Source organism: Triticum urartu, chromosome 7, assembly GCF_003073215.2.
Source record: "Triticum urartu cultivar G1812 chromosome 7, Tu2.1, whole genome shotgun sequence".
NCBI classification, from domain to species: Eukaryota; Viridiplantae; Streptophyta; class Magnoliopsida; order Poales; family Poaceae; genus Triticum; species Triticum urartu.
In genome coordinates, this window is record NC_053028.1 from 160192513 (window position 1) to 160216200 (window position 23688).

At 45.0% G+C, this 23688-nt stretch overlaps 2 protein-coding genes across 2 annotated transcripts; both read right to left on the reverse strand.

The window, feature by feature from the left end:
• Positions 1–7373: 7373 nt before the first annotated feature.
• Positions 7374–7874, reverse strand: LOC125525835. Its single transcript, XM_048690842.1, has one exon. The coding sequence runs from the start codon at positions 7872–7874 to the stop codon at positions 7374–7376; it is 501 nt and encodes a 166-aa protein (XP_048546799.1).
• A 4174-nt stretch (positions 7875–12048) lies between these two features.
• On the reverse strand, positions 12049–14059 carry LOC125520908 (4-hydroxyphenylacetaldehyde oxime monooxygenase-like). The gene is made up of 2 exons (XM_048685947.1): positions 13038–14059; positions 12049–12890 (listed from the first exon to the last, which is right to left on the reverse strand). The coding sequence occupies exons 1-2, from the start codon at positions 13998–14000 to the stop codon at positions 12240–12242; spliced, it is 1614 nt and encodes a 537-aa protein (XP_048541904.1). The 5' UTR covers positions 14001–14059; the 3' UTR covers positions 12049–12239.
• Positions 14060–23688: the final 9629 nt, after the last annotated feature.

A 23688-nucleotide genomic window follows, 5' to 3' on the forward strand; every position in this document is an offset into this window, starting at 1 on the left:
TCTTTTTAAAAAAATATGATAAAGTCGTCTTTAATTCTGCCCTGAAACCAAAAGTCAACTTAAATCTCCATTAAGATCGTCGGTTTTAATTGATGGCAGGACTAGTTGAGTCAAGTACGCGAAAGTAGATGAAAGGTGAACAAACTTGTGGGTCCACCTTGTCAGAAAACGTCACCTGCTTCCCTTCTTATAGCAGAATGTGCAGGCATCTCCCACCCCTGCGCGAACCAAACTCATACACGTGAGGCACTCAGTTGCCGCGGGCTCCCGGCGCGTACGCCGTCATGGACCAGCCGAAGAAGCAGCAGCCCAGCGCCGCCCCGTCGCGGGCGGCGCCAGCACCGAAGAAGTCGACGTCGACGCTCCTTGACGCGTTCGAGGTGGACTGCATCAGGCGGGAGCTGGAGAGTCTCCTCCTCAAGCAGAACGCCGGCGAGGGCTCGGCATCCAGCAGCAGCGACGCCGCGGCGGAAATACTCGGCCTCAGTCGTCCCCGTCGCCACAGCAACAAGAAGACGATCAGTGCCAAGAACGCTATACCCGCGCCGCCGCCACCACCACCTGCCAAGAAGCTCTCGGGCGGCGGGGCGCGGCTACGTCTGGGAAAGCACGCAGTGAAGCTATGCAGCGGCGCCCTGGCCGTTTCCCCCGCCGTTGAAAACGGCCGGAGGCCGCGGCGCGCGGGCTACCGGGAGGTGGAGAAGGTGTAGCAACCGTGCATGCATGTATGGATCAACGTCTACTTTCCCTTGTGCGCGGTTTGTGGAATTCAAATACGAAAGCAGCTTCAAGATTCACCGTGTAATTTGAGTATCGTATTATCTTTTTCCTTTACGTAATCGCGTCTCCATGATGGCATAATGTGAGTGATCGGTCGATTACGAACAGTGCAAATAAATTTCAGATAAATTTTGTTCAATGGTTTGGTGCGGATTTACATGTTCTGTGCTTGCTTTTGCTTTTGAAGATTGGGTGTGCGATGCGAGGCAGCTGCTCTTTTGCAGTTTTTGACCCCGGCCGTCTGGTTGATCAGCTTTTCTCGTAGTACGCGCAACGCAAGCGGGTGCAGCTCCCGAAGAGAATCATCTTGGATAGTCGGATTGCTGCGTGCTTTCTTCGTTCTGTGTGCCATCATTCCAATTTTCAAACGGCGGCGTTCTAAAACATATATTCGCGGTAGCAAAAGCCATTTAAGTTCTCTAGTCTTTAGTTTTAGTATTTTAATTCTGTGCTTCTGATCTTTTTCTTGCTTGTTTCAAACCCAATTATTTTCCAGTGCGCAGATTTTTAAAAAATGCGGTGAGAAATTCTTTTTAATTAAAATTTATTGGCAGAAAAGAAGACTTGAAAATTTTAGTGGCAACTTTGCGCTCTCTTTGTAACATTTAGCTCCGTCGTGCAGTCGAGTTCCTCCGCACGGCAAGTCGGCACCGAGAGTTCTCTTTTGCTGGAAGTCTGAGATCGATCATCACGTGTTCGGTACGTGTGCGTGGATGAGAGCAGCCGGAGCTCTTGTCGATCGACGCTATCACGATGCGACGGAGATGGGAGACGGGCTCCCGAAGCATTTCCCTACGAAGGTGGCATTGAATGAGCCCTCCCGTATGGTCGCCGCTCAGGTGTCCGTATCGCGGGTTTGAATTCGGGAGCCATGCACGGATCGGCCGGTTGCTCTGGCTCAGCCTTCGCCACGGGCTGCGGGGAGGCTGTTGAATCGGGAAGCAAACAAACGGCGAGCAACGTTCCAGCAAGCACGGGCCAGAACTGCCGCGAACTAGGGAAGGGAAGTCGTGTGATTTTGGCATCCGTTTGATAACACATCAGATCAAAAAGACTGCAGTAATAATGAACATCATGAGCCTTGTAAAACTAAAGGTTACGTAAACTGTTTTCCAAATCTTGGTCTATGATTTCCATGATTACCAGGCGCTAGTGCAGCTGTCCGCCGCACACGGTTAAAACCCCATATCGCAATGAGCAACGTTAGACTTGCGTAAGGAAGCTACTTGCGTTTACGTAATAGCCAACGTGGAAGATTAGGATTGGTTTTTAGGGCAGGGTGGGGACCAGCCCCCTGAAAATAGGTGGGGCTGTTTACATTAGTTTGGCATGTTTCGTGAGCTTTGGTACGCTCTTCGTAGGTTTAGCATTTCCGTATCACAATTATTGTCCTGAACGGTCGCATTGCAATAGTGTGTGATAGAGGGGTGTGCATCGCACACACTATGGGATAACCGTGTGAGATGCTTCCACATATCACACACGATCCGTTTGAAGCAAACGTGTGCGATGGGATGAGCAATCATAACCGATATGTAAGAACACAACGTGTGAGAGTTGTCATACATCCCACATGACCAACAGGAAATAAATGTTTACTTCCAGACAAGGTATCACACACGGTTTGCCTGTAACAATTGTCGGGATAGGGGTCCTCCATCGCGCATGATTTAGCAGATGAAACATTTGTGGCTCGGTTCGTATCACGGATGATTGTAGAAGCACAATCGTGCAGATTGGGGTCATCCATCACACACGATATACGATGAGATGATGGGACCGTGTGAGTTACTTTGCCCATTGTACATGTTGCCAACAACAGTATATGTGTAGTGGTTCATCCATTCCAATTCCCACATGCTTAGTTTGTAGCAATAGAGTTTGTATTACATGTGGCCATTGCCCATGCAACTTGGTATGGAACCATCTGCAATTCAATGACCTAAGAAGCAGGCTTATTATTACCCTATTATTTGGCCTTGTAATAAACACCATGATTTCATTTTCAACGCACAATATACTTTATATCCAACAAATGCGTACCAGGATTACATAATTGACATCACAGTACCATATAGCTCATACACCACGGTACACAAGCATCAAATTTCACATGTAACATCTAAAATCTTTAAAAAGTAGCATCATATAAGCTAAATAGACAGATGAGTGTCATCTAGAAAGCTGCTGAAGTGAAAGGTGAATATTGAGTCATCCATGATGTTGAAGATACGTGCAACATTTTTCTTGACAAAATCCTCCACATATATCAATCAATTAAAATGTTCATACAGTCATTCCTTACAACATACGCCTTGTAGTGAGGAACACTACTAGGAAGAACACCATCTAACTTAGACTTCGCAATCTCATGTCACAAGGTGGTGGTGGGGGGGGGGGGGGGGCGGTGCTTTCAAGGATTTAATTTGCAAGATAGGAAACCATACTTTGTTTGTCCTATTTTGCACATACTTAGAAATTGGTTCCTTGTTAAGAACCTTATAAAGCAAAGAACAAGAAAAAAGTCATAAATTGTTTGTGCATTTTGTTTGAATGAGTGAAGATTTTGTAAATTTATGAACATTTCTGAATCCACGAACACTTCAAATAATATGAACATTTTTTAATTCATGAAAAAAATAATTCATGAATATTTTTTTCAATGTCTGATTTTTAATAAATTCTTGAATATTTTCCAAACTCATTATTTTTTAGAAATTCTAGTTTTTTCAAATTTGAGAACTTCTAAAAAATGTTAAATATATAGATTTTCTAAACCCTTTAAGATGGATCTAGTTCTTCCCTAAGCTTTTTTTTTGGATTGAGACGAGCGAGCGGTCGATCGGGCGAGGCAACCAAGCATTTTAATGGGTTGCGGCACGCTTACAGGCACGTGAGCACTAGCAGCTACCCGAGGCTGTGGTGCTGAATGAGTTGAACAAGCCCTGAAATCACTAGTTAAGGGGTATCCTTTACAAAGATCACTCCTATCTTCCTAGGTTGCAACAAGTGCTGCACTGGATGTGCGTCATTTGTCGTAACCCGGAAGATTTCTCTTTTTCGTCAATTCTTTTATTTAAAACAATCTTATCTTTTAAACCGTGTGTTCAAATCCCAAACCGTTTACGACATTGGATTTCTCACGTCGAGATCTTTGAAAATACATCCCATTTTAATAGATGTGTTTCTTGCGGAAGCAAATTTATGCCTCCATGATGAGCAAAATATGTGCTTCTCGCGAAAGCAAACTTGTGCATCCATGAGGAGCAAATATGTGGGTGAAAAGCAAAAAAATGCGTTTCTTTTTCTTTTTTGAGAGGCACAACTATGCCTCTAGCGATAGCAAATTTGTGTCTTCATAAAAAGCAAATTTGCGTCTCTCCTGGAAGAGAAAACGCGTTTTCCCCTTCCCACGAGGCACAATTAAGCAAACCCATGCCCCCCCCCCCCCCCCCCCCCAAGAGAACCAAATTTTTACCTCTTGCAAAAGGATAAAAAATATTTTATACGCACACAAAAATTTGAATTTTCTTTTTTCCAAAAACTCATAAAAACCGGGTGAAAACCGAGAAGCTGAAAACCCCCCGCAAAAGCCATCTAAAGCCCAAAAACGAGCACAAAAAATTTGAAAAAAAATTCTAATAGAGCGTCCAGCACGTGACACATGGCGGCGGCTGAAAGCGCTCCAAGTGATGCGCTCCCAGCCCACAAAAAGTGACCCTTGAGGGGCTCCCGTAAGAGGTACCCCTAAGTTATTTTGAGAAACACATGCAGTTTTGTTCATACTAATAACAATTACAGGTACACCGATTTGAATTTAAGATCCAAGAAAATACAAAATAACTCTTATGACTAAAAATTACAATGAAATCTATTGGAAACACCTTCACGGTATCAGTCTCTGCTAGAAGAAATAGTTCAAAGAATTTGCTGAAAAGGCTACAATTGGACTCGAGCAACAATTGTGTCGCTCTTTCACCCGCACGAACATTACCAATAATGATTTTTGAAAGCACATTAAGTTGCCCATCTAAACACATGGGAAGCCTTGATCGATGAATGTACTTGGGTTGTGGATGATCCACTACAAGTGCATGCCGTCGAATCACAATATCTTCATCATGGTGTTGATGAAAAATTTCAACTCCACAAATAATCAAACCAATAGTTTTTTTTTGACACACCAACATAAACTCACCAAAGATATGCGAGGACAGAAAGCTCATGAATCTCATGGCGCCGCCAAAAGAACGAGAGTAAATGATCCGCACAAAATACAATGATCGCTAGACAATAATGAAGAACGTAGAACTCTTGAAGATGAGATCCCCCCACCCCCACCTCTGAACGCCGAGATGGCAGCCAAAGGCGAGGGGACCAAAAATTTCTTGGCGGCGAGGACAACCCCTAAAGAAAACTTTGCGTGATCCTGACACCCCCCCCCCCCCCCCGAAGTTTTTTAGAATCGATACCCCCCCCCCCCCAGTAAGTTGCTTTACTGCCATATTGGGCCGACCCATTTTGTTTATGATTTTCATCCATTGCGGGAAAGTGTTATTTTTCCTATAAACCTTCCCTAGACCATTTGTTCTTTGTTTTTTCTATTGGGTTTCTTCATGATTTCTCCCGCTTTCCTTTTTTTCTTACAACTTTTTATTTTTTCTACTTTTCAATTCACGAGCATTTTCTAAATAAAAAACATTTTAATTCGCAAATATTTTTATTTCCTGAAACATTCATGATTTATGAACAATTTTTCAATTCATGAACATTTTTTGAAACCATGATTTTTTAAATCTACAAGCATTTTTTAAATTCATAAATATGATAATCCCTAAACAATTTCTGAATTCGTGGGTTTTAAATAATTTTCTAATTGTTTTCAGTTCATGAATTATTTCTACATTTTGTGGAAAATTGTTTTAAATTATGAAAATTATTTTAGTTGGCGAATATTTTTTTCATTTTTGAATATTTTTTGAAATTCCTGAACAGTTTTAAAATCTGATCATTTTTTATTTCTGAAAATTTCTTAAAATTCATTATTTTTCAAATTCGTGGACATTTTTATGCCCACATTCATTTTTTGAATCCGTGAATATTATTTGGAATTTTGAATGTTTTTAAATTCAGAAACAATATTTTGGAAGTCAAGAATATTTTCTTAATTCGTGAATATTTTTTGAATACATGATTTTTCTAAAAATAGGGCATTTTTCAATTGGCGAACATGCTTTTAATTTGTGGTAATATTAAAATCACGATTTTCAAGTTGATCTATAAAATTAATTTTGAAATGTTTTTGACAAATTTGAAAAAATATATATTCTTGAACATATTTTTCAAATGTTTAGAAAATATTTTTTATAGAAAACGACTGAATACTAAAACCAGCTAAAACGATAAGGCACCAAAAAAATCACATGCACTATAAATTTCTTTTTGAGGGGAACTGCATGCACTGTATACAGTCAGACCGGTAGCAAAGTAATAGATGGGCCGGCGGCAAGAGTGTCGTGGAGCTTCTGGGGTCGCGTTTGCGGGACAACCAGTGCTCTATGCGCGCTATAGGAGATCTCGTTGCATGCAGTAGATCCGTAGGAGGCGTCGCGTGAAGTGCAAGGGGCAACTTGGCTAGTTTAAATAACATAATTTCCTATTTCTGATTCCATGTTATTCTTTTTATTTTTTGATAAAATTTTCCAGTAAATAACGTGCATTGATGGCAAAAAAAATTGTATCTTGTGCAATATTTTGAATTTTATTATAAAATTTTGACCCAATATGCTAGATTTTTTTTTCAGATTTTCTAAAACATTTTAAAACGCAATACAACGTCCGGTGCACCAGTGCACCAGATACATTTTCACATGCGGTGACGCCGCGCGTAGCTCGTGGGTGGCAGGGCAGGTCGACATGAATTGGAGGAAGACAAAGGCAACAAGAGAGGAAGTTGAATGATATTTTTTCCAGTTATAAGAGCAACTCCAACGAATCGATCTAAACGGACAGCGTATTTGTTCACTTTTTGTCCGTTTGAATCGGCGCCAGCCCGGCATCTGCTTTTTTTTAGATTTGGATCGGCAGTGCGCCCGACGCGCCGATCCATTTCATATCTGCACTGAATTTTTTAAAAAAAGCTTGCGGCCATAGATCATTGCCAACGGCCATGTCTCATGCCGACACCATGCCAGCGCCCTAAAATGATATGCAAATGAACATGCAAGCATAAACTTGATGACACAAAAGAGGACGGTTTGCTAGCACACCATGTCTTGCATGTCGACGCCGCTCACGGGGCGGGCCTAGACGCTCTCAAGAGTGATACAAAACTTGTTGCACTCTTGTTGGATCACCCTTCATCGCTTCAAAATGGACACCCACCCACGCGTGCTCACTATTTGACAAGGCGGAAACTTCTTGCGCTCATGAAACTCATGGCGGACACGAATCCAAAAAGTTGAATGCTTTTGTTCGGCGCCCGTCTTGGGGTCTTGCCCAATGTCTCTCCAACACTCGCAAAGAAGCTTGTCCTCGACCGCCGTGTATGCCTTGCTCCGCTTTCTCTTGCGCTTCGGCTTCGGCCCGACGGCTTAGTTGGCGAGCTCGTCCTCGAACAAAGGCTCCCCTTCGATGTGGCACTCGTCCTCCTCCTCTTGCCCATAGTCCTTCGGGAACTCGTGGTCAAGTGAGAAGCCGTCCAGGTCCATGCCGACCTGATCGCGCATGAAGGCCGCATGATCAGGATCATAGCTAGCGGACGGCGTGAACACCCCTCGGCCGTCCTGGCTTTGTGTCTCGTTGGGATCGTAGCCAGCGGCCGGTGCACCACCCTCGAAGATCAGGTTCTGCATGTAGTCCTTGTCGCTGGCGGCCGACATTCCGTCCAAGAGGTTGCGTGCGGCCGGCAGCACGTCGGCTGGCATCTGACGTGTGCGTTTCCTCGCGCCTTCGGATGACGAGCCACCGGCCACAGGTGTGGCGTTGAGGTCGATGGACGCGGGCACAGGCATGGAAGGCGCCACCACGCTCACCTCGGGCGAGCACTCCCCGGAGAGGCGGGAGGCCTGCGGGTAGACGTTGAAGCGGGGCATCGGGGTGCAAGTCGACGCGCGGGGTGAGTTGGGCAGCACCATCCGAGGGAACGCGGATGAGCCGGTGCTGGCCGCGGCCACGACGGCGTTTACGAGGCCGTGTTGGCTAGGGTTTAACCCTACCATATAGAGCACCTCCCTCGTTGACGCCGCGACGCGGGCGTTTTTGACATTCTGCTGCGCGGCGGCGACGCTCGCGGCCGCCGCGGTGCCTTCATCCCTCGCGTTCGCGGCGTGCCTTCGGCCCTTTCTCTTGGCTGACTCCCCTGCCCGCTGTTTGGGCATCAGCGCCTTCTTCAGCTTGGGCGCGGCGGCGGTCTTGCGTGGGACGCGAGGCTTGCCTTTGCCGGAGGGGGCGGTCGTCATGCCGGACGAGGCGAGGGAGGCGAGGCCGGCGGCGGCGTCGAGGTCGAGGTCGTCGTCCATGACGGGGATGGGATGGGAGCGCACGCGGGAGGAAGGGTTTTGAGGAGAAATGGAGGAAAATGATGGAGGCTACCACCGACCAACGGGCCCGGGAGAAAAAGGCGCGCGTGCACGTCCGTCTCGTGTCCGTGCCGACACAAATCCGGCTGAAAAATGGATCTGAAATGGGTCGACAGGCAAACGCCAAGCAGACATGCGTTCGTTTAGATTGACGCATTGGGCCGACTTTTATGTCCACACCAACCCAAATGAACAGGAGTGAATAAAATGGATCGCCCTATTAAAATTGCTCTAACTGAAGATTCGGCTGCTCCCTAGTCATGCGGCGTGAAGCTCCCTCAGTGCTATCTTCGTGGCTTGCAGGCATGAGTAAGAACATTTGGACGCGCGCAGCTGGGTGCTCGTGCATTACATCAGCTTGATTCCAATATTCCAAATCTGGCCGGCGAAACCGAAGCAAGGTCAAGTTCATTTAGCCAGCTATGGACAGGGACAGATTAGGTTGTATACTCACCGTCATTAGATCCAATCCAAATAAAATAGTGGACAGGGACAGATTAGGTTGTATACTCACCGTCATTAGGTCCAATCCAAATAAAATAGCTGCCAATTTATTACTACTAGATGATGTCCCGCACGTTGTTGCGGAAATGTTTGCAATATTTCAATGAGATTCTGATTATATAAAATACGAATTTTTAAAACAATAGTTTTTGAAAGTATATAAGAATTAAATGTAAATAGCATAATAAAATGGAATTTTACATGCATGCATGTTCTAGTGGATTTTTAATATGCATAGTTGCATGTTGAGGTGGACTTTTTTTTATGCATGTTGAATGATAAGGTGGTTTGCTTGAAATATCTTAGTGGGGACTAACTATTTAGATATGGAAGCTTCCTTCAATACAATTTGCCTCTGAGGCCCAGACAAGGACAACTCAAAACAAACAACAGTTTTCGAACAAACAAAACATAGGAAATACATGCAGTAGGATAATCCCCTAGAAAAACATGCAGTAGGATAAAGCAACAAATTTGGGTTCAAACTGAGCCGTTGTTGGAATATTCGGGCTACCGGGTAAACCTAGCCAACGACAAATTCATTGGCCGCTTTAGAGCACGCAGCTGCGGGAGTTGACACCGGGTTAATCAAACGCAGCTTCCGTACAAATCAAATTGGAGTACAATATAGGCAAAATTTTCTTGATTAATTGCATCAAGGGTTATTGGTAAATACCTTTTACATTAAAAGAAATATGCTGCTTGAGGAATTACGATGGTTTTCTTTTCGTTTGTATGATCTAGGGTGCGGTGGGCCTTGCCGGTTCGGGAGTTGAAATGAAATGAAAAAAAAGGATTTATAGAGTTGAATCATTATTTTTTGATGATCAGAAAAAGATGTGTTCATTTACGATGTAGTTGTACTGCAGCAGTACAAACATTCAATGGTCTAGATGCACCTTCTGCTACCGTAATTATGGCACACATGCACGTGGTCCAGCCTACCATAGCGGTGATACACATGCACGTCGGGCTGCCTATCACTCTTGCTTGCACACAGACTTGTCGGGCTGCCTATCGCTCTTGCTTGCACATAGGTCTGTCAGATGCAGCCCATCGGCTAGCATTGGTTCGAAGAGGATTTTTGGTCCCATGCCGCTTGTGGTGGGAGGAGAAGACAATCTTAGAGCATCTCCAACGGACGCGTCAAAAGACGTGTGCGCGCGGTAGACGGGCATTTTAGCGCGCGCGACAAGTTTTCACGCGCTCCGGCGGAGACGGAAAACTACCGCGCGCGGGAAGCGATTGCGCGCGCGCGGGAGATAGCGGCAGCTCGCGCGGTAGATTTGCGCGCGCCTATAAATGCGGCGCTCGCCACGCGCTTCACGTTGCCACGCGCCCATTCCCTCGCCACCTCGCCGCTTTCACCTCTTTCTCGCCGCTTCCAGCGCCCTGCCACCACCGCGCCATCATGTCGCTGTGCCGCCGGGGATCTTCAGGCTACCGCGGCGTCCGCGAGCGCCCCAATGACTGGTACTCCGCCAAGATCCGGTCCGGCGACGTTCGGCTCGGCCTCGGCACGTTTCGGACCTCGCACGAGGCGGCCCGCGCGTACGACGCGGCAGCGTGGTGCCTAGAGAGACCTCCGTCGCGGATGAACTTTCAAGACGTCCACACGCGCGAACAGGCGCAGGCCGTCGCCTCTCCGCCCCGTCTGATCACGGAACAGGACCGTGCGGACCACATTCGGCTACAGCGCCGCCTCCTCGTCGTCGAGGAGGACGAGCGAGCCATGGCGGAGTGGCGCCGGCGCCACCTGGAGGACGTCGCCAACGAGCAAGCCTACTGGGCAGAGAGGATGGCAAGTCGCCGCGCGGAGCGGGCGGACCGGCATCGGCGGAAGGCTTTGGCGGTATCGCAGCGTTGAAGCAGGTGGGAGGTCGATCTTCACGTCAGGCGATGAACGTTGGAAGGATATATAGATCGATACCTCGGACAACATCTCCGAGGATGAGCATGATGATGAGGACTCGGAGTAGTTCTAGCTGCATCGTTGTTTTATCTAGTTGCACCGTAGTTTAATTTTGTGTAGTTGCATCATAGTTCGGTTTTATCTATCTATGCTATGAACTTGTTTATCTATTATGCTATGAACTATGTAAAATATCTTTGTATCGTTTTTTATATCTATGTGAAATTTATTTTATGTCCAAAATGCAACAAATATGGAATGCGCGGGCTCAACAAATATGGGCTGCTCGCGCGCGCTGTATTTTAGCGCGGCTGCTGGAGCCAGCGCTGTGCCCCGCGCCAAACCTGGTGATGGACGCGCCGCAAACTATTTTTTAACGTGCCGCGTGTTCCGCGGCTGTTGGAGATGCTCTTATAAGGGCAAGCCTCCCATAGCTCTGGAAATACATGCTAAGAGCGCACAAAGACATCGAGCATTGCACATAGTTATTAAGCGTGTGTTCGTGTGGACTTAGGACTTTGAATGTTTGGCGCGACCGTCTACCCTAGAAAATATATATACTCTTTTTTGTTGCTGGAATGATTTGTGCGGAACAGTCGCGTGAAGGAACACTCCTAAAAAAATGATGGACCAAAAATGCTAAAGAAACATAGTATAGAGGGTTTCACATAAAATCCACTCATCAGAGTGCATATCTTCGATGTTGGTAAAGTTCGAGCACACTATTAGCTCCCAGACCGAACGTCGGGTAATTATCAGACACCAATATTAGCTCCCTCCCGATGCCCCACCTGTTGACGACAACCCTCGTCCTCTTGGACGGCGCTGGAAAATATTTTTGTTAGTTTTCTTTTTAGAAAAAAGTGACCTCTGATCAAATCTCACATATAATATTGGTTCTGGCTCCTAACATGCTCAAAGTGATCGCCTTCAACGACGATAATATTGAAGTGGTGACCAAGTGCAGGACACACGACGACGTCTTGATCGTGAACTTCTAGGATAGCTCTCTCTCGCGCGTTTTGGTTTGGTACCGATTCTGCCGTATTGGTTTGCTTGAAAACTGCTTGGTTGTAGATGCTCTCGGTCCCTCTCCGCTCAAGGCATCCAGAGCTGCACGAAGCAGAACATTTCGAACACATGCTCAGCTGGGTGCTCCCGGATTGCCAGTTTACCAATATTCCAACTCTGGCCGGCAAAACCGAACCAAGATAAAAGTTCATTTCGCCAGCCATAGACAGGGACAGGATACGTTGTATAATTATAAGTGGGTCCAGATAATATAGCTGACAATTTTATTCCTTCAATACATTTTGCAACGCAGGTCGAGACAAGTACAAACAAACAAACAAAATGCTTGCAGCAAGATAAAGCAACAAATTTGTGCTGAAACTGAGCCGTCGTTGGGATATTCGGCATATGGCCAGACAAACTGATTGGCAGCTGATGGAGTTGACGCGGAATTAATTAAGGGAAGCGGCGGACGGCGGCACGTACGGGGTGGGCACGAGCACGAGCGGCGTCTTGCGGTGGAAGGTGAGCCCGCCGGCCTCCTCCATGCACAGGTCCTCCGCCTTCGCCCCCTCCGGCAGCGCCCAGTCGAAGCCGCACAGCAGGTTGCCCAGCGCGAACTCCACGTTCATGAGCGCCATTGCCATGCCCGGGCAGACCCGCCGCCCGGCGCCGAACGGCACCAGCTCGAAGTGGGCGCCGTGGAGGTCCACCGCGCCGTGCCTCGCTCCGGCCTCGAACCTGTCCGGGTTGAACTCGTCGGCGTCCTCGCCCCAGCTCGCCGGGTCCCTCCCGAGCGCCCACGCGTTGACGGCGACCCTCGTCGTCGCCGGCACGTCGTAACCGCCGATCTTGACGTGCCGCATCGTCTCCCGCGGCAGCAGCAGCGTCGCCGGCGGGTAGAGCCTGAGGGTCTCCTTGAGGACCATCTTGAGGTAGTTAAGCTTGGGCAGGTCGTCCGGCTGCACCCGGGCGCGCGATTCGCCGACCGCCGCCCTGATCTCCTGCTGCGCCTTCTTCAGCACCCGCGGGTTCCGGATCAGCTCCGACATCGCCCACAGGATCGTCACGGAGCTCGTGTCGATGCCACCCACGAAAGTGTCCTAACCGAATTTCAATGATTATTAGAGAGAGTATGAGAGGAGCAGACAATTAAGTGCGGCCCGCGAGCCGATCAGTGTCTGTCAACTAGTAGAAATTTTCTATTGGAATCGGGACTCTGGATCACAAGACGAGGCCGGAGGACGTACCATGATGATGGCCTTGACGTGGTCCTTGGTGAAGCCACGGTGCTCCTGCTTCCAGAGGTCGATGAGGACGTCGACGAGGTCACCGCCGTTCTCCGGCTTGGGCCTCGCGGGGTCCAGGTGCTGCTCGATGACCGTCTCGAAGAAGTCGTCGAGGTCGCTGAAGAGGCGGTCACGGCGGGCGACGAGGCCGGTGAGGCGGTCGACGAGGCGACCCGCGGCGTTGGGGAAGAAGTCCTCGGCGGAGAAGGTGGCGAGCATGTCCATGGCCTCGTCGAGCACGTGCTGGAAGTGCTTCTTGCGCGCCAGCATGTCGGCGCCGTAGACGTTCCCGAGCGCCACGGTGCCGATGATGCCGTCGGTGAAGGCGAAGATGTGCTCGCCGAGCGCCACCGGCTGGTCGGGGCCGAGGGCGGCCATGAGCTTGTCCACCTGCTCCTGGCGCGCGCCCCAGGCGGCCTTGACGCGGCGCATGCTGAGGAGCTCGACGATGAAGATCTTGCGCATCTCGCGCCAGTGCTCGCCGTAGGGGGCGAAGGCCATGTTCTTGAAGCCGTACGACAGGCGCTTAGGGCCGGGGCACGCCGGGCGGCTGCAGCAGTCGGCGTCGTGCTCCTTGAGCACCTCACGCGCCGCCGACGCCGACGACACGACCAGCATGTGCGTGGCGCCCAGGCGCAGCAGCATCACGGGACCGTGCCGCCGCGCCAGCTCCCGCAGGCTCCGGTGCGGGAGCGAGCCCAGCTGGTGCAGGTTGCCGAGCACCGGCAGCCGCGCCGGTCCCGGCGGCAGCTTGAGCCCTTTCCTGCCCCTCGCGACCAGAACCAGGACAGGCAGCAGGAGGCCGAGGCCGAGGAGGAGCTGCTGCCATTGCTGGGGCAGCTGGACCTGAGGGAGGAGCTGCTGCCATTGTTGGGGCAGCTGGACCTGAGGGAGGAACTGCCAGGGGATCTGGGAGATGGGCATTTTGTTTTTCTTGGAGGTTTAGCCTTGTCCTTGCATGTGAGGATCGATGTGTTAGCGCTGCTCGTGACAAGGGGAGTTTTAAAGCCAGCGGAGTGCCCCGAGTATGGTTGACTTGACCTGCCTGGTCTATCTCTAAGCTAGGCAAACATTTCGAAATTATGAAATCATTGCTCAATGCTCAATTTCACAAAGAGCTTCTTCAACTCTATACAATCCACATTCTGAAGTCCTTATCTTGCACAACATATCTTTACCTTTGATGCATATATTTATATGTTTCACTTTTCTTTCTTTCATAGTATATTTTTACAATTCTTTTCTCAATGCATATTACTTGTTCTCTCTCGCCATTGTTATTGTTTTGTATACATTTTAAAAAGCGGAGCTCTACTTTTTGATGGCATTGCTGGGCAAAAATGGCAAAAACCGTAATAAGTTGTCCATTGCCGCCCAATGCATGCGCATGGTGGTCCCCACCTAAACTTTACTCCCTTTGTTTCAAAATAAATGCCATCACATGTACTCATTTTTTTCCACTCCGCATATTAGATTCGTCAAAAGTCAAAATTTGTAATTTTCATTGATCAAACTTGTGCACTTGATGGCATTCACATTTCATAAATTATTTCTTTTATCATTTACCTATTCGAGAACGAGCATGAATTAAGCTTGGAATGTTGATACGTCTCCGGCGTATCTATAATTTATGAAGATTCATGCCATGTTTACAACAATTCCATATGATTTTGGGATGATTTGATTAGAACTAACCCAGACTGACGCTGTTTTCAGCAGAACTAACGTGGTGTTGTTTTTGTGCAGAAATAAAAGTCCTCGGAACAGGCTGAAAATTAACGGAGAATTTTTCTGGAAAATATGAAAAATACTGGAAAAAAAAGATACGGAAGAGGAGTCTCGGGGCTACCACAAGGGTGGGGGTGCGGCCCCCTAGGGCGCGCCCCTCGACCTTGTGATTGCCTCATGGGGCCCCCTAACGTGAAACCGACGCCAACCCTTCCTATAAATCCTAAAGACCCCAGAACAGAAGAGAGATCGGGAGTTCTGCCGCCGTAAGCCTCTGTAGCCACGAAAACCCAATCTAGGCCCTCTCTGGCACCCTGCCGGAGGGGGCCATCATCACCGGAGGCCATGGAGGAGGATCTCGGAGGGGCCATCGTCGACATGGAGGCCAAGGACCAGAGGGAAAACCTCTCCCCATCTAGGAGGAGGCCACGGAGGAGCAAGCACAAAGGGGGAGAATCTCTCCCCCTCTCTCTCGGTGGCGCCGGAGTGCCATCGAGGGAACCATCGCCGCGGTGATCGTCTTCACCAACATCACCATCCTCATCTTTTTTACGCGGTCCACTCTCCCGCACCCCGCTGTAATCCCCTACTTAAACATGGTGCTTTATGCCACATATTATGATCCAATGATGTGTTGCCATCCTATAATGTTTTGAGCAGATTTATTTTGTCTTTGGGTTGATTGATGATCTAGATTGGTACGAGTTGTATGTTTTATTTTGGTGTTGTCCTATATGGTGCCTTCCGTGCCGCGCACACATGAAGGATTCCCGATGTAGGGTGTTGCAATACGTTCATGATTCGTTTATACTGGGTTGCTATAGTGACAAAAGCTTAAACCTGAGTAAGAGGATTGTTGCGTATGGGATAAAGGGGACTTGATACTTTAATGCTATGGTTGGGTTTTACCTTAATGATCTTTAGTAGTTGCGGATGTTTGTTAGAGTTCCAATCATAGGTGCATATGATCCAAGAAAAGAAAGTATGTTAGGTTATGCCTCTCTCTCATATAAAATTGCAATGACAACTACGGATCTTGTTAACAATTGCCTAGGATAATTCCGCACACCGACCCATCATTTTTCCACACTCGCCATTTATAATATATAGTATTATATTTAAACTTTATGATAAGAGCACCTATTTTTATATTTTAGTTCTCCGATATTATGCAAAGTTATCCTCTTCATACCCACAACGTAGTTTTATTTCTCGTTACCAGATGGAAGCTAACGTTCGGTGTACTAGAGTCGTATCAGTGGCAGATAGGACTTGAGAGAATATTGATCTTACCTTTAGCTCCTTGTGGGTTCGACGCTCCATACTTATCACTTCCACCTTTGGGAATTGCTACGATGATTCCTTGCACTTGGGGATTATCAAGCTCTTTTTTGGCGCCGTTGCTAGGGAGCAATAGCGTGGGGTTGGTATTCTCGTGTATGCTTGTTTGCTTTCTTCACTAAGTAGATTTTGTTTTCCCTTTTGTTCTTGTTTAGTTGTGGGTGAAACAAACAATTTTTTTTACAAAATATAAAATACAAAAAAAATTACTTGCCTCTTATGCCTAAAAACATTTTCAAAAAGAGAAGTGATTGGAAGGTTATGCATCAAAAGACGAAAGAGGGGATGCCTTCCGGGGCATCCCCAAGCTTAGGCGCTTGAGTCTTCCTTGAATATTACCTTGGGGTTCCTTGGGCATCCCCAAGCTTAGGGTATTCCCACTCCTTATTCTCCTCATATCGATATCTCACCCAAAGCTTGAAAACTTCAATCACACAAAACTTAACGGAACTTCGTGAGATAGGTTAGTATGATAAAGAGTAAACCATTCACCTTGGTACTGTCAAATACAAAGATCATAATTATTATCACACAATTCCTACTGTACCATATCATTTCTACAATTTATATTGATGAATATAAGTCATAGAAACTAGAAAACAAGCAAACTATGCAATGAAAACAGAATCTGTCAGAAACAGAACAGTCTGTAATGATCTGAACACTAACCATACTTCTGCTACTCAAAAAATTATGAAATAAATTGGTGGACGTGAGGAATTTGTCTATTAATCTTCTTCAAAAAGAATCAACCTAATCGCACTCTCCAATAAAAAATGGCAGCAAATCTCGTGAGCGCAAAGTTTCTGTTTTTTATAGCAAGATCACATTAACTTTCACCCAAGTCTTCTCAAAGGTCTTACTTGGCATTTTATTGAAATAAAAGCTATAATACATGATTAATACAGTAGCTTAACCATGATAACACACAAAAACATTAATGCTAAATATTGGGTTGTCTCCCAACAAGCGCTTTTCTTTAATGCCTTTTAGCTAGGCATGATGATTTCAATGATGCTCACATAAAAGATAAGAATTGAAACATAAAGAGAGCATCATGAAGAATATGACTAGCAAATTTAAACCTAACCCACTTACTATGCCTAGGTATTTTGTGAGTACACAACTTATGGGAACAAGAATCAACTAGCATAGGAAGGAAAAACAAGGATAACTTCAAAACTTTAAGCACATAGAGAGGAAACTTGATATTATTGCAACTCCTACAAGCATATATTCGTCCCTCATAATAATTTTCAGTAGCATCATGAATGAATTAAACAACATAACCATCACATAAAGCATTCTTTTCATGATCTACAAGCATAGAATTTTTTCTACTCCCCACATAAGCAAAATTCTTCTCATTCAGAATAGCGGGATCACTAGTTCCTAGAGTTGACACTCTTCCAAACCCGCTTTAGATGATAGTATTATTCAAACTCCAAAAGATATAAGTGAAGTTCATGGAGCATTCTACAATTAATATAAACTAACCAATGTCCAAGCTCAAAATGTATAAGTGAAGCACACGAGGCATTCTATAAAACCATACTCAAAAGATTTAAGTGAAGCACAAAGAGCAATTCTATAAGATCATACTTAAAAGATATAAGTGAAGCACATGAAGCATTCTATAAATCAATGAAGGGATATCTCATACTATCATGGTTCATAAAGGAAGAATAAAAAAACAAAGGACACAAATCATGTGAACGAAACAAAAACCGAGGTATGCCGATAATTGTTGAAGAAGAAAGATGGGATGCCAACCGGGGCATCCCCAAACTTAGATGCTTGAGTATCCTTAGAATATTTACTTGGGGTGCCTTGGGCATCCCCAAGCTTGAGCTCTTGCCTCTCTTTATTCTTCTCACATCGGTAACTCCTCGTTCTTCGAACACTTCATCCACAAAAAACTTTAACAAAAACTTTGTGAGATTCGTTAGTATAATAAAGCAAATCACTACCTTTAGGTACTATTGCAAACTATTTCCAATTTCATATTAGAACTATATCTACTGTATTCCAACTTCACCATGATTCATACCCCCCGATACTACTCATAGATTCATCAAAATAAGCAAACAACACACGAAAAACAAAATCTGTCTAAAACAGGACAGTCTGTAGTAATCTGAAGGTTTAGTAAACTTCTATAACTCCAAAATGTAAAACCACTCCAAAATGTTTTTGTTCACGGGATCAGAATAATATTCTGATCACAACATGAACTTCCCGAGTCACGCGCCTGACCTTCCCCGAGTACTAGGTTGAACTTCAGCTAAAAGGTGTCCAAATGGGGCTTGCGATATATCATTGGATAGCTATTGACATCAGTATCATGACCCAAGTTAAATTTTTGGCAAAATGTAAGCGGTTTAAAAGCAGTTTTGAAAACCGTTTTTTCTTCATACAAAAAACGTGAATCATATTTTCGATCGCATTTTTAAACCGTTTATCGGAATGAGGCAAATAATATGGCGTTGGAAAGCTGATGCAAAACCGCTCCTTTCACATGTTGAAAGTTTTCTCTAATTCCCTACGGTTAAAGAGTAATTTGGAAAATCGTAGAATTTTGCAAGCCGAACAGCCGAGTTTGTATTTTCGATGCCATTTCTAAACGGCTAATCCAATTGAGGCAAATAATATGGCGTTGGAAAGATTATGAAAATGCGCTACTTTTTAATGTTAAAAGTTTTTTCTAATTTTGAACGGTTTAAAAGTAATTTAGAAAATGGTACAAGATCCACCGAGTTCGTATTTTCGAGCTAATTTTTTAACCGTACATCCAAATGCAGCAAATGATATGGCGTTGGAAAGTTTGAAGAAATGCGAATTTTTTTGTATATATTGTTTCTCCTAATTCATTACGGTTTTATGTCAGTTTCGAAAATGGTTAAAAACGTATTTTTGCCGTAATTTCTACAAACTTTATCAGAATGGGGCAAATAATCTACCGTTCAAAAGCTATGGAAAATGCAAAACTTTTTCATGTTGATGGTTTTCTCTGATTCCTAGCCGTTTTCAAGTAATTTCGAAAATAGCAGGATCATTCGTTCTGCCTTTATCGTGAAACAGATTCTTCAAAAATGCACCGCGTGAAGAACTTGAACTTCTCGGCATGTTTACTTGAACTTCACTCTGTTTTTCACGTGCTTTTTTTTCCGTAGCTCTCCTTCCACTCATCGGAACACTCATCGGAATTGAGCAAATAATATACCAGTGGAAAGCTACTGTAAACACACAACTTTCCCGTGTTGGTCATTTTTTCATACTAGCGACAATTTTAAAAGTTTTTCATCTGAAATTCATTCACTATAGTAGTTGAACTTCCTGCTGTTTTCACGTTGAACTTCTGTGACGCATTTTCAACTGTAATGTTCTTATCCATTTGTCAGTGTTACACAAATGATATTCTTTTTGTACAAACCTTTCTCATAATAATTTTTTTACTTTCTCCGATGGAGGACTTGAACTTATAACAACAACAAATTTATCCTTTGCTTTTTTATTCATTTTTAATACAAAATGCGCACTGTGTAGTACGTGAACTTCTGGCAGTTATGAATCTGAACTTCTCTTGGTTACGTGAAAATATATGAGTTTTTTTATGAATTTTTAATCTGATTTTCTTAATGCTTTTTTATGAAATTTTGAAGCGCTCTATTTTTAAAAGTTGAACTTCTTGTTATTTTAATTTTGAACTTCTTTTTTCCATTCTTTAATAGCAAGGAAATCTGATTTTTCTATAATCATCGAACTTCTCCATCTTTTTAATATGGATTTCCTGGTTTTATTTCTTCATCATTTTAATGAAATTTTGAAGCACTCTATTATTAAATGTTGAACTTCTTGTTATTTAATTTTTAAACTTCTTGTTTCTATTCTTTAATAATGAGGAAAATCTGAGTTTCTATAATCATCGAACTTCTCCATCTTTTTAATTTGGACTTATTGTTTTTATTTCTTTTAGTAATAGAAAAAATCCTACTTTCTAATAGACATCGAGCCGCTCCGTTTCAAAATTTGAACTTCTACGTTTATTTTAAGAGAGAAAAACTTTTTTATAAAATTGTTGAAGATGCTTTTTTTAATTACCTTTTTTTGGGTTGTAACAAGCATTGAACTTCTTCGTCTTTTTAATTTGAACTTCTTATTTTAGATTTTGTTTTTAATTTGAACTCCATATTTTTTAATGGTATTTCTTTTGTACAAACCTCTCTTAATTTTTTTTAACTTTCTCTGACCGAGGACTTGAACTTATAACAACAAAAAATTTGGACCTTGCCTTTTTATTCATTTTCTCATATTAAACACACACCATGTAGTACAACTTTTTCCTTTTTATAATTTGAGTTTTTTATTTGCTTTTTGAAATCAAATTGCTCCCAAATTTTGAACTTCTGATCATTTTTTCATACTAGCGACCGTTTTAAAAGTTTTTCATCAGAAATTCATTCAGTGTAGTAGTTAAACTTCCTCATGTTTTCACGTTGAACTTCTGATAGCAACAAATAGTTATTCTAATCTCATGACCATAATAGTGTTGTCCTATTTTTTCTAATATGATACACACACTGTGTAGTAGCAAAACTTCCGGTTGTTTTCATGTTGGACTACACTTTTTTTTAATTTGACCTTCTTGGTTTTGTAATAAACATTTAATCTTCTCCGTTGTTTAATCTTGAACCTCCAGTTTTTTAAAGGGAAATGCATTTAAGTTTTTTAACTGCTATATTTTTAATTCAAACTTCCTTGGGCTATTCTTTTAGTAACATGGAAAATATAAGTTATGTAATATACATCGAAGCACTCAATTATTTAAATTTGAACTCTGGTTTTATAATCAACCTCGAAAAACCCCATTTTTATAAACTTTGTTGAATTGATTGTTGAAAATTTTGACCTCGGTTTTTTATAAATATTGAGATGCGTTGTTCTTTTTTAACCATCTTGGTTTTGTAATGAATATTGAACTTCTCCGTTATTTAAATTTGAACCACTAGATTTTTTTTGAAACAGGGAAAATCCACTTAAAAATTGAACTTTTCTTTCAATTCCTTCTCTAAATTTCCAAACATTTGTAGCGCATAATTCTCGCTGCCTGCCACGACCAACACCCAGAGTTTGGAAGACGGCAAGGATGGGGCCGAGGATGTGAGCAACAGTGGTGCTGCACCTGTGCTGGAGGAGTTGCCTGGTGGCTGGCTGTGTACGGGCATAACGATGGGCTGTGCTGCGGAGGGGCACGGTTGCATCCTGCATTTTTGTCTAATGATGTCTTTTAGCATATACATGTAGTTGAGCTTGGCGCATAGCCGTAGTAGAACTTCACCAACGCATAGCCATAGTACGTGGCATATTTTTTTAGTAGAACTTCACTATACGTCTCTAGACTTGCTGTGTAGAACTTCTTGAAATTTTTGCAACTAATTTATTTTACGCTAAATAAATGGGCCTTAAGGCCATCCAACATTTTTGGTCAATGCATTAGGGTATGCGCTGCATGCATATACTCAACACTATGCCAAAGCAACTCTAGCGTTACCAAATTTTACTCATCACCTGCATCAGTTTTATCAAGGAGCGAGATAGCAAATGCAGAGAATACTGACAAATAATTCCATGTAGCTACATGGATCGCACCTGAATACCATCTACACTCGGCAAATTGCACACTTGATCAACACCATCCAGATTCCAGAAACTACAACCGTTTAGGAATTCATCAGACTAATGGGCCAGCACTTGTCGACTTAAAAACGAACTGGATGACAGAAAGCGTCACCGGCACATTGGAACATAGGTGATTGAGAGATTGTAGGGGTGCATCTATTGGCGCTGCAGTTGGTGGTGCACTCGGCTGTTGGTGCAGCAGCTGGCGGCGTCTGGGTAGTCTGCCCCGAACGCGTCGCCGGCGAGGAGAAATTCTTGCACGTGACTCTGTCTTTAAACTTCTCGTCGCTTGTGATGAGCAATTTTTTGCACGCGACCTTGTCTTTGAACTTCTCATCGCCTGTGATGAGAAATTCCTGCAAGCGGCGCTGTCTTTGAACTTCTCATCAGTTGAGACGATGGAGACGGGGGTCGAGGTGCTGGATCCCCGAGCAAACCGGGATGAGGATAGGTGCGGTGACCCTCTTTGTCGGTTGCTCATCAGTGATGCAACAGATTAAGGACAATGAGGGAAGGAGTCTCACCATTGTTGGCGGCGGGAGGTGGAGCCCTGCTTGGAGCAAGGTTGATGGAAGCAGAGGAGAGGACGCAGCACAGGCGCTCGATGGAGGTCATTGTCGGCTTTTGAGCGAACTGGCTGTAGGAGCTGAATGGCATGGAGGGGCTACATTAACCTGCTACATCCCATTGTCCAGGCATCTACATACCCATCGGCAGAGGTCCCCGTGTAGGAGTCGGTGACATGGCGAAGCCCTTAATCACCACGGTGGTCCAAGGTAGCGACGCGCCGAAGCGGGGGATGCAACTCGGGGCAGGAAGGAGGGTGCATGCGGCTCCGATGGCGGCTGATCCCGCTGGATGGATGGGGGCATCTGCTACAGATCTCACAGGCGGGATGGGGGCAGCCGCCGCGCCGGTCCGGGACGAAGAGCTGTCGCCGCGCGTCGTCAGGGTTGAAGAGACGCCCCCGTCGTTGAATCAAGGGGAAGGGAGGCCGTTGCTGCGGTTGAAGCAGGGGGAGGAAGGACGCGGAGGCGGCGCGGTTGGTGGCCGGGGCAATGGCGGCGGTGGTGGGATCCTGGGGCAGTGGCGGCGTCTCCGGTTGGGGGCGGGGCGGCGACTGCGTCGCAGGTAAGGGGGCAAGTGGCAGCGGCGGCGTTGGTTGGGGGCGGGGCGGGGAGCATGTCGCCGGTTGGGTCGGGAGATGCGGGAGGTAGGGGACCAGGGTCGGGGAAGGTGGCGGATCGAGCTGGGTTCGAATTTTTTTTGTCGCTGCCGGTTCGGGAGTTCGGGAGAATCTACTCGCGCCTATAAAAGGAAGCCGTGATCCAAATAACTATTGTAATCCTGGGGTTAGAATAGTGTTGTCCTATATATATATATAAAGGGGATAATTATTTAGACATAAACTTCCATGAAAAATTCTACATTGTTTCCGTGAGCATGAACACAAGTGCTCAAGGTCGACCCTCACTTCTTCAATGCATAACTTTCCAATCACTTCTCTTTTTTGAAAAACTTTTTAGGCATGAGAGGCAAGTAAATTCTTTTTGTATTTTCATTCTGTTAATTTTTTGGGTATGTTTCACCCACAACTAAACTGGAACGAAAAAGGAAAAACAAAATCTACTTAGTGAAGAAAGCAAACAAGCATACACGAGAATATCAACCCCACGCTATTGCTCCCCGGCAACGGCGCCAGAAAAGAGCTTGATAATCCCCAAGTGCAGGGAATCATCGTAGCAATTTCCAAAGATGGAAGTGATAAGTATGGAGTGTCGAATCCACAAGGAGCTAAAGGTAAGATCAATATTCTCTTAAGCCCTATATGCCACTGATACAACTCTACATACACCGAACGTTT

Excerpts from the sequence above, each read along its gene's own strand:
- LOC125525835 (XM_048690842.1), bottom strand. The coding sequence starts at position 7,874 with ATGCCCCGCTTCAACGTCTACCCGCAGGCCTCCCGCCTCTCCGGGGAG.
- LOC125520908 (XM_048685947.1), bottom strand. The coding sequence starts at position 14,000 with ATGCCCATCTCCCAGATCCCCTGGCAGTTCCTCCCTCAGGTCCAGCTG. Across the intron at positions 12,891-13,037 it reads ACGTCAAGGCCATCATCATG|GACACTTTCGTGGGTGGCAT; the intron begins GTACGTCCTCCG and ends AAATTCGGTTAG.